Source organism: Salvia splendens, chromosome 11 (assembly GCF_004379255.2).
Source record: "Salvia splendens isolate huo1 chromosome 11, SspV2, whole genome shotgun sequence".
Classification (NCBI taxonomy): Eukaryota; Viridiplantae; Streptophyta; class Magnoliopsida; order Lamiales; family Lamiaceae; genus Salvia; species Salvia splendens.
This window is the reverse complement of record NC_056042.1, coordinates 6,577,059-6,586,906: the sequence shown is the minus strand read 5'-3', so window position 1 is coordinate 6,586,906 and position 9,848 is coordinate 6,577,059. Positions and strand designations below refer to the sequence as shown.

The 9,848-nt window shown below is 38.2% G+C and overlaps 2 protein-coding genes across 3 annotated transcripts; one reads left to right on the top strand and one right to left on the bottom strand.

Moving 5' to 3' along the window:
* The first annotated feature begins 421 nt into the window (after positions 1–421).
* Positions 422–3,056, top strand: LOC121755457 (adagio protein 3-like). Of its 2 annotated transcripts, none has more exons than XM_042150746.1 (2): positions 422–710; positions 1,298–3,056. In XM_042150746.1, the coding sequence occupies exons 1-2, from the start codon at positions 445–447 to the stop codon at positions 2,904–2,906; spliced, it is 1,875 nt and encodes a 624-aa protein (XP_042006680.1). In that variant the 5' UTR covers positions 422–444; the 3' UTR covers positions 2,907–3,056. The 2 variants fall into 2 exon arrangements, with proteins under 2 accessions (XP_042006680.1, XP_042006681.1); XM_042150747.1 differs by having other exon boundaries at positions 595–721.
* An 80-nt stretch (positions 3,057–3,136) lies between these two features.
* Positions 3,137–9,585, bottom strand: LOC121755458 (phragmoplastin DRP1C-like). Its single transcript, XM_042150748.1, has 16 exons — positions 9,373–9,585; positions 9,239–9,302; positions 8,337–8,441; positions 7,606–7,707; positions 7,073–7,123; positions 6,896–6,957; positions 6,500–6,590; positions 6,319–6,383; positions 5,996–6,186; positions 5,782–5,905; positions 5,620–5,690; positions 4,430–4,655; positions 3,952–4,002; positions 3,632–3,878; positions 3,369–3,508; positions 3,137–3,274 (listed from the first exon to the last, which is right to left on the bottom strand). The coding sequence occupies exons 1-16, from the start codon at positions 9,502–9,504 to the stop codon at positions 3,149–3,151; spliced, it is 1,848 nt and encodes a 615-aa protein (XP_042006682.1). The 5' UTR covers positions 9,505–9,585; the 3' UTR covers positions 3,137–3,148.
* Positions 9,586–9,848: the final 263 nt, after the last annotated feature.

The window sequence follows — 9,848 nt, the reverse complement described above, 5'->3', positions numbered from 1 at the left end:
ACTAGTCAGTGTATAATTTGTCTTGCGGATAAAGAGTTTTTTAAACTCGAACTTATAACTAGTTCAAAATTGACTTTATTATTTTATTTGTAATTTCCATTTGATTTGATTTGTATAAAAAATATAAGTATGGTGTATAAACTATTTTTTCTCATATTTTCAATTCTCTATCTTGCACAAAGTTTCTTACAATGAATACGCTTTTCATCCTGATATTTGATAAGGTAATGGCAAAAGATAACATATAAAAAAGTCTCTAATACTATAGCTAAATGAGTCGATAATCAAAAGGAAAATAAATCCATTTTTGAAGTGCAGAGTGCATTTTCGTAATTAAAGGCCCAAAGAAGTGCTATCTGTTAAGTCACTATATATTACTACTACTTGCTCTTGCCCAATCGAATATATATTCAATTTTACAGAGAGAGTGAGACACAGAGAGGAATGATAATGGAAGATAGCGAGGAAGAGAAGGAACGCGACCGCATGTTTCGGAAGCGCCTCAAGTGGGGCGACGAAGCCGATTACATGGACCACGACGCCGGACCCGATGTTTTCCCTGCTGACCGGTTATTTTACTCACCGGAGCTTGCGCCGACCTCGATCATTGTCTCTGATGTCATGGAGCCGGACTTCCCGGTCATATATGTCAACACCGTCTTCGAATTCTCCACTGGATTTCGCGCCGACGAAGTCCTCGGTCGCAACTGGTAAATCAATTGTGTGTAACTGTTCCTCAATGTTGAGGTGTTTGACTCGAGAATTTTTATGCGTTTTTTTAATGGAAATGGAAGTATGTTGTTTTGAATTGAAAGTTTTGCTTGAGAAATATCTAGCGTCCTCATTTTTGCTTCCCCTGAATTAGTACTTTATTCAATAGGATCACTTTCTGTGCTTCTCCTTTTGATACTCCATGGATTTTCTCTTTAATTTAGGTTTCGTTAACGGAATTATGTTAACTTTTCCCTCACAGATTAATAATGTATTTTACACTTCGTTTGTGTAAACATTAGTATTTGATTTTAAGAGATTGTTTATAGTGTACAAATAAACTGAATGCTTCAGCTTCGTGAAATGAGTTAATTAGTTTGATTTATTTTTGTTTATCAAGTTTTTATCTAAGATCTGTAGCTCTGAAGCATTGCATAACAATTTATACAGTTTATGCTATATTTGTATCTATTCTGAGGTGTTGTATGCGTTATACATAAATATCCTGTGAAAGCACCTTATAACTGCTGAATGCTCAGATCCAAAGGTTATGAATCTGTCCTGAAATTAACATTGTATTCATCAGCCGCTTCCTGCAATTTAGAGACCCACGCGCCAAGAGACGACACCCCTTGGTTGATCCCGTGGTTGTCTCGGAGATGAGAAGATGTCTTGAGGAAGGTATTGAATTTCACGGAGAGCTGCTTAACTTCAGGAAAGACGGTACTCCTTTAATCAACAGCCTGAGACTAATGCCAATTCAGAGCGATGATGGTGTGGTCACACATGTTATTGGGATTCAGATATTTACGGAAGCAAAGATAGACTTGAATAATGTATCATATCCCGTGTTCAAAGAGACATATCAGCACCAAAGGGACAGCAAGTTAGTGGAACCCTTTCAAGAGGGTGGAGGTACACTACACAGCCAACAACAACAACAGCAAGAAGTATGTGTGCTTCTGCAGCTGTCTGATGAAGTTATAGCTCAAAATATTCTGTCACGATTGACACCCAGAGATGTTGCTTCGATTGGGTCTGTCTGCAGAAGGATCCGGCAGTTAACCAAGAATGAACATGTAAGGAAAATGGTATGTCAAAATGCATGGGGAATAGATGTCACAGGTGCACTGGAGTTGATAACTAAGAAGTTAGGATGGGGGCGTTTGGCGAGGGAACTTACGACTCTAGAAGCAATTTCTTGGAAGAAGTTCACTGTAGGAGGTGGAGTGGAGCCGTCGCGTTGCAATTTTAGTGCATGTGCTGTTGGTAATAGGCTGGTTTTGTTTGGGGGGGAGGGAGTGAATATGCAGCCAATGGATGACACGTTTGTGCTTAACCTCGATGTCAAAAATCCAGAATGGCGTAGGGTAAGTGTTAAGTGTTCTCCTCCAGGGCGTTGGGGTCATACGCTCTCTAGCCTGAATGGCTCATGGTTGGTAGTTTTTGGTGGTTGCGGAAGACAGGGATTGCTTAATGATGTATTTGTTCTCGACTTGGACGCTAAGCAGCCAACGTGGAAAGAAGTCTCTGGCGGAACTCCTCCACTGCCTAGATCCTGGCATAGTTCTTGCACACTAGAGGGCTCTAAGTTGGTCGTCTCAGGTGGATGCACCGACGCAGGAGTACTTCTAAGCGACATGTTTCTGTTGGATCTGAACATGGACAAGCCAATGTGGAAAGAGATCCCGTCTTCCTGGACCCCATCATCTAGATTAGGCCACTCGCTCTCTGTGTATGGACGGACAAAGATATTGATGTTCGGTGGCCTAGCAAAGACGGGGCACTTGCAGCTGCGGTCAGGGGACGCATACAGCATCGATCTGGAGAAGGAGAAGCCAGAGTGGAGGCAGCTTGAATGCGGCACAGATGTTGGAGGACAGAATGCAGTGGTTCCACCTCCACGACTCGACCATGTCGCTGTAACGATGCCCTGTGGACGGATCATAGTATTTGGCGGGTCAATAGCAGGCCTTCATTCTCCATCTCAGCTGTTTTTGCTGGATCCGTCTGAAGAAAAACCGTCGTGGAGGACTTTGAACGTACCAGGGCAGCCGCCAAAGTTCGCATGGGGGCACAGCACTTGCGTTGTTGGGGGAACCCGAGTTTTGGTCCTTGGAGGTCACAACGGGGAGGAATGGGTTCTAAATGAATTGCATGAATTATGCTTAGCTACGAGGCAGGATTCTCCATGACCACGACTCAGTAGCTTCTTCGTATTTTGTATTATTATAGCTAAAAATCGTATATATGTTTGTGTGTGCTGCTTGTATTACCCAGTGTCAATAGCGTGTATTTTAATTTCTCTTTTCATTCTATGTTATATAGTTGCCTTTTTCGTAGAATATTTTTTGTATCTACTGTTCGTTCTTCATATTCAAGTGCATTTTTCTGGTACAAAACAGAAGATACATAATTGGTAAATGAAAAATGTTCATCATTTCCATGCAACTGAGTCAATTTCATCACATGCTGCCTTGTATAGTTGAAGCCTCTTGGCTATGGATTCCCTTTTCGCCATAAGGGATGGATCTTCATCCAACATCTTACCCAGTTGCTCCTTCTGTATACATTAAATACATCATCTTACTTTTTTTGCTCAAATATATATATATATAGAGAGAGAGAGAGTTAGAACTTAATTTAGGACCAAATACCTCCTTCCTTCCAAGTTGAGCATAGAATTGATTCAGGAGTGATCTCTTAGCCTCTCGAACTTGGCAATGAACGACGGCCTTTGGAAGTGTATTCTTCATGGTATCGCATACCATATTAACATATGCGGACACATTTGTACCTGTTACCAATTGCTCGCATTACTTACTCCAAGACATGGTATATAAGTGCAAAGTTACTCAGATTCTCGTCGCCACAGGCACAAGAAAGCTTGATCGCGTGGAATAGAGATTGGAAGATGTACCGATTTTACGTAAATGATTGTCAGTATAGCGGTCTGCATTTGGACCCGAAGATGAATTATTATTATTATTATTATTGCCTTTCTCTGGCTCTGTGTTTAGCTTCCTGAAAAACTCTACTGTCAGATAAGATGACTCCATTTCCACTAGTCGTGAAACTGTCCTACGGCTTTCGTCACGAAATCTCTCCAGTGCATCATTTGCAGCTGCTGCGATTTCAGATTGGAGTGACGGGAATCGTTTCAGTTCCTACATGCCCATTTACTCAACATTAGGAAAGATAACCCTTTGGCCTAACAATGTCATAACTAAAAGTGCTTACCTCTGTTTCAGAAATAGATTTTCTCACTAGTTCCTTCAGAACGAAATGCACCTACAAAAACCATTACAGTTGAGAGTTAAGATCACCACCTCTGCATATACTGCCACATACGAAAATTAAGAATAAAGTTAAGAATAGCCAAAATACAAAGACCATGTCAATTTCGAATCTGAGAGGAAATTTTGTATACCATCTCCAAGTATATGAACCCCGATGAAGGTATAGCAAAAGGATCTGAATAGAACTTAATCATCACTAAAATATTATGGGAGTGTAAATCTAGGCATATAGATGATATATTGGGCCACCAAAGAGTGACTTATTCATTGCTGAAAACCAAGATAGTGATATGGGCTCAAAGAAGGCAATGAGGAGGTGGCAGGCTGAAGTCCATGTGTACTGATTTGAGTAGGAAAAAGCAACACATGTATCATCAAATCTTATTATTATAGTATAATAAAGAGGTTAAAGAAGGTACCGCATCAACTGAAGCATCAGCTGGCCCTTTGAAATAGCCAAGTGATCCCTCAATTAGCCTCCTGTATCCTTGCTCGGGAGCTATCAAGTGAGGCTGATACCCATCTGCTTCTGAAATGACTTTCCTAACATTACTTTGAGACAGATGTCGATCGAATGGGAGTTTCTTAAGGGCAGCTGGTAGTTGATGATCAAAAACGCCATATATCTTATCTCCACCTGGCCTCCTGTGAAAGAAAAAAAATTGAAAAGGGTATCTCAATGTATTCCAGATAAAGGATTCAGAAGAAGGCACTGTAGAAACTTGCAGATCATGAACACTAATCTTTAGAGCTGTGAAATCTTGCATATTATCACTAACCGGATATCTGATTTTCTTTTAAGGACCTCCTAATCTGACACTGCAGTTCCCAGTTAAATATTCACAAAGTATACAATTTGTTCGTCAATGCTTAGAACTCAGATAATTTTGCTTGGAATTTAATGTCCCATACGAATGAATAATTTATTCAACTACTGTTCATGAGAGCACCATTCCTTACATAGTGCTCAGACGGTTTTATATCTGTATTGGAAGTAAAAAGTAGGAATTATACATACAGACAATCTTAATGATGGGAGCTCCAAATTCCAAAATTAAGCCAATAGTAACAGAAAAAATTTTCACATAATGATCCTACAAGTAATCATTGACCAATTTCAACAATGTGAAAGACTCAAATGTGATGCCTTTTTTATGCTCAAAGTTCCTTCGAGGGTCCTTCCATGAAACTCACTTCACTTTGGCACAGTTCTTTGGTTAAGTTAAGTTCATTCTGTTGCCAGACCATTACTCTCCATGTAATTTGTAATTATATATTACTAATAAACTTTTTTCACGTCCTACTAGCAATGTATATAGCATTATGTAAGAAGTGTCTCATGAACAAATTAAATCATTGTTCCAAGAAAAAGCCAAGTATTGTTTTGATCATATATCACTATATGAGAGGAGATATTACGCGACACTATCACTTCTTTTGACCAAGTTTCTAACTACATAGTTTCCACCAACCGGAAACTCAACTCATCACATCGAGATACAAACCCTAGTGAGAATGCATTTGATCATATGAACTAAATCAGCTTGGAAGACTGAAGGGCTAAAATTCTATGAGACCCTGAGCACATAAGAAAAACAATGAACATTACCCTCCATCTAGATGTTCCTTAAAAATCCGATCAAAAGCACGGCACATTTCCAGAATCGTGTAGAGCTGCGCCTGAGAATCCATGTAAAATATTTTAGATTAAGAATAACAAAGCATTCATGCTCATATTGGTATCATTTTTATTTTATATTTTTGGTATTACCCCTCCATCTACCCCAACGGGCCTGCCTATTCTGTCCAATTCAGCATTCAGCTCGTCGATTGTCTTATTTATGAGGGCAATAATGCTGGGAATGCGCTGCCTAATGACCATCTCCAAGTGCTGATGCACACCAAAGGAAAATGAAGTATAGTTACCAAAAAGTTTGACTCACTTATAAAACCAGAAAACAAGGTAATTGTGGGTTTACATACCTGAGACGAGTTTTGCAAGATATTCCGCACCCATTTTGTGACTCAGATGTCCATACTCTGGGCTGGACTCAAAATATTCCCTTTCCTTCTGACGGGCTGCTATCATGTCAACATTCTTGTTAATGTCAGCTTGTGAACGGTTCACTATGCCCACCCAGGGATACACAAGCCTGTACGATCTGCCTTCAATAACCTTAAGAAAGAAAATATTAGATAAGTAAATGAAACAAAAAGTTGCAAGAATTGGAAGATGGGTATAGATTGTCAACTTTTGAATAATGAAAATCTAGGTTCTATTTCTGCAATAAGAAAGATAAATTCTTACATCAAGTGCATTGGTTCCTTTGTCCATTAAGTCAAGTTTAGTTAACACTCCAAATGTCCGTTCACCTGAAATTCAGAGGAGCAGATTCACCTTTAGTTTTTGCACTCAATGATTGTTCAGACACACCACATGCACGCGGACAAGCAAATAAAGAATGAGCTAATAAACCATTGAATGGTACCTGTTGGATCAACTTCTCTTGCAAGCTTTATAGCATCAGAAGTTGCAATATCTTGATTGGCAGGAGAGATAGCCAAAATAATGCAATTTGGCTGCACAGTAAACATTCAAAGAAAAATGAATAATAGAAGGAAAGAAATTCAGGTTCTCATAGTAGTATCTCAATATCTTTAGTTAGAAAGGTGCAAAGTTTGATCAAGTACCATTTAAACATAATGGTACCCTCACAAGTGAGTTAAATAATCTCTCTGTCAAGAACATGAAAAACTAATACATATTTACGTATGCTATCCGATGCAGCATTACAGAAATCATGTGAGTGAGCAAGATAAACCAAAAAAAGCTACTAGATATCTGTGCTCAAAGTAAGGATGTTAGATTACTCCTAGTATTTTACCTTCTCAACATAGGAACGAACCATCATTTCTATATCTTGAACAATAGTCTCTGGCTGTCCTTCTGAAAAGTTAAGAGTTTGTCCCACTCAGCTTATATGATCGCTATAATAGAGAACCAAATGTTGATTTTACACAAAGACACACACACTATATATATTTGATGGTGTAGAGCTCACCAACAGCTACCTTTGTCAGTCCTGGAAGATCAATGAGTGTTAAATTTACAACTGCATGAGAAAGAGAACAGATACTCCAGATGTCAAAACAAAAATAATGATTGAGGAGTGAATGGCAGAGAATATATACAGTAATAACACATCAAAGTAACTGAACTGCTAAGTGTAATATATCCCAACCACAGAAAATCAGTGATTTATTCAATTCTACCAGGAAATATCCATAACTCAAGCAGTTCAAAACTTAGGTCTTTCACCAGTCTATGTAATACATGAGCGCAAAGAATGAGCAATCACATTGAGAATTTATAAGAAATCACATGCATCTGTTCTCCAAAGGTACAAGTATGAGTTTTGGGTGGGCATCAAATTAAGGATAGGCATAGCACATAAATTATCCCTCCTGGTTCACGGTGTAACAGATTTCCAGAAGAAATAGTATCCATGTATAATGGGAGAAACCATTGGAACATCAGGGAGTCATCCAGGTTATAAGCTAAGCAACAGTAGTGAGGCCAAGACTAGTGACAAACCATTAGGTGAATAAATGCTTAATTGGATAGGAACATTAGAAATTTGTTTGGTCTGCCCTGTTATACGATCTGTCTCATCGGCTATTTCTTTCCGAACAGCAGCTGCACCGTCAAAAAATGCATATTAATGAATAAAGATCATGAGGTAATATATTGGTCAGATATTTATGCAGTCTAAAAATGATTAATCTGAACAGAGGTGAGGAAGTTTAAGTAATATCCAATAAAATGCAAACTAATCTTATCCACCTGCCCAAGTATCATATCTTATGGCTGGTGTATCAAACAAAATGGTATATTCTTTACATATTTTATATTCCTTAAGTGTATCTCCACTTTCTCACTTCCCATGTCCTTTTTTACATCAACAATTGATCTTAGTATTCTGTATGGTGTGAAAGCAGTAATATATTTGATTATGCCTCACCATATACAGAGACCTACTTATAGTATTGCAAATGCCTATAAGCATGCCCAGAAAAGATTGCATAAATTAATTCCTCCTGTAAAGGTAATTGTGATATTACTGTACATGAAGTTTTTACCCTTCAACCTATGCTCTCCAAACTACTCAGAAAGAGAATCCACCATGTAAAAAAAGGAAAGAGAAAAATAGGGGAAAAAAATGAATGGAGACTCTACTCTGATGTAGAATCTAAGTTATTGGAGTTATACAATAAAAGGCATAAGGAAACTAAAGATACTATAAAAAAATCCAGAATCGGACATACCAAAGTCAGCAAATTTCTTTCGTGGTGCATGTAGAAACTCTGCATACTCTGTCCCTCCCTCCGTTTTATGGAGTTGTAACACCAATGGCCTCCTCGTCACAATGCCTTAATTACAAGAATTTAACATATGAAACAGTAGCAGACCAACTTATACACCTGTATAGCAGTTCTACATATTCCAATAGCATAAGCTGCATTTGAGTTCTACAAACAATTATGAAAAGTTAAATGTACAATACAGAATTATGATTTTCCCCACAGTTTCAATGATTTTCAACATTTCTACCCTGTATGAGAAAAGATAAGTCATGTGATACATAGCCGCAGTCAGCTAAAGAGGGTAAACCAAACTACAAATTAATGTCTCCTTAAATACAAATAGTATAAACATAAATGTGTCTTGTCATCTAACATTTGATCTCTTATTGTTCTTTCTCAGTTTGCATTATGACATAGCATATTTCTCCTCAAATAAAATAGGATCCTTAGCTCAGTAGGTGCTAAACCAATAGTAATATTTAGCTCAATCCATCTAGATATTGAAGATTGATACAAAAGATCCAATATCAGGCGCAATCCTCGATCTCGATCGACAATGGCATTTTAAAATAAGAAATTATATATCAAAACATTGTGCAAACAGTTCCCACTGAATTCTTTTACCAATCAAACGGAAACAAATTTAGTTTCCTAATGAACACTAGATAAAATATTGTAGCGATAATCTTACACTAGTTCAGTACAATGGCTGACATTAATGATTCACCTTCCAATCTCTCAGCGCCACAAATTAAAATGTTAATCGACACGCATTATGATTAGTTATTTCAGGCCAGGAACAGGAATGCTGATCGGTTAAGAAAATATCGACAGAAAAACGAAGAAAGCATTAGATATAATACCGGATCCACGAGGCAGAAAATCTCTCCCGACGACGCTCTCAAGGACCGATGATTTGCCCGAGCTCTACATTACATGAATTTAAAATTATACACTAATTTAAAGAGGTTAATTTGATAGTATTATAGATGAATACCTGGCCGCCGACAACGGCGACGGAGGGGAGGGCTTCCCAGAGAGACATGCCTTCGCCGCCGTGATCGCCTAAAACAGTGCATGCTCTTTGAATTCTGTTTACCAAACCGATTAAGCTTTCCATTGTCGCCATGTTTGGAGATGTGGAAAATGAGAGTGAATGTTGAGAAATGGGGATCGGATTCGGATCTGCGATGACGTAAATGAATCTGAGAGAGAAAGAGAGGGAAACGGGAAAAACGGTCGAGGAAGTGGCGACGTGCGTGTTACATAATAAACAAAATAAAAAATAATAAGAGTTTAAACTGGCTTTTTTTATTCTAATAAAAGAGAAAGATAAAAAAAAGTATATATATCAGTCCAAAGGTGAACGAACATACAGAAAATGCAATAATCGTCACATGTGCTAGTTCATACTCCAAATACTAATAAGATGAAGCGAATGTGATGACAAACTTTATAGTTAACTAGAGTCAG

Bases quoted from the DNA above. Each gene is read 5' to 3' on its own strand.
- LOC121755457 (XM_042150746.1), top strand. From the start codon at position 445: ATGATAATGGAAGATAGCGAGGAAGAGAAGGAACGCGACCGCATGTTT. The intron at 711-1,297 runs GTAAATCAATTG...TGTATTCATCAG, and splicing joins GAAGTCCTCGGTCGCAACTG to CCGCTTCCTGCAATTTAGAG.
- LOC121755458 (XM_042150748.1), bottom strand. From the start codon at position 9,504: ATGGCGACAATGGAAAGCTTAATCGGTTTGGTAAACAGAATTCAAAGA. The intron at 4,656-5,619 runs GTAATGTTCATT...TTTCTTTCACAG, and splicing joins AAGGAACATCTAGATGGAGG to GAGGCCAGGTGGAGATAAGA. The intron at 3,275-3,368 runs GTATTTGGTCCT...TAATGTATACAG, and splicing joins CTCAACTTGGAAGGAAGGAG to AAGGAGCAACTGGGTAAGAT.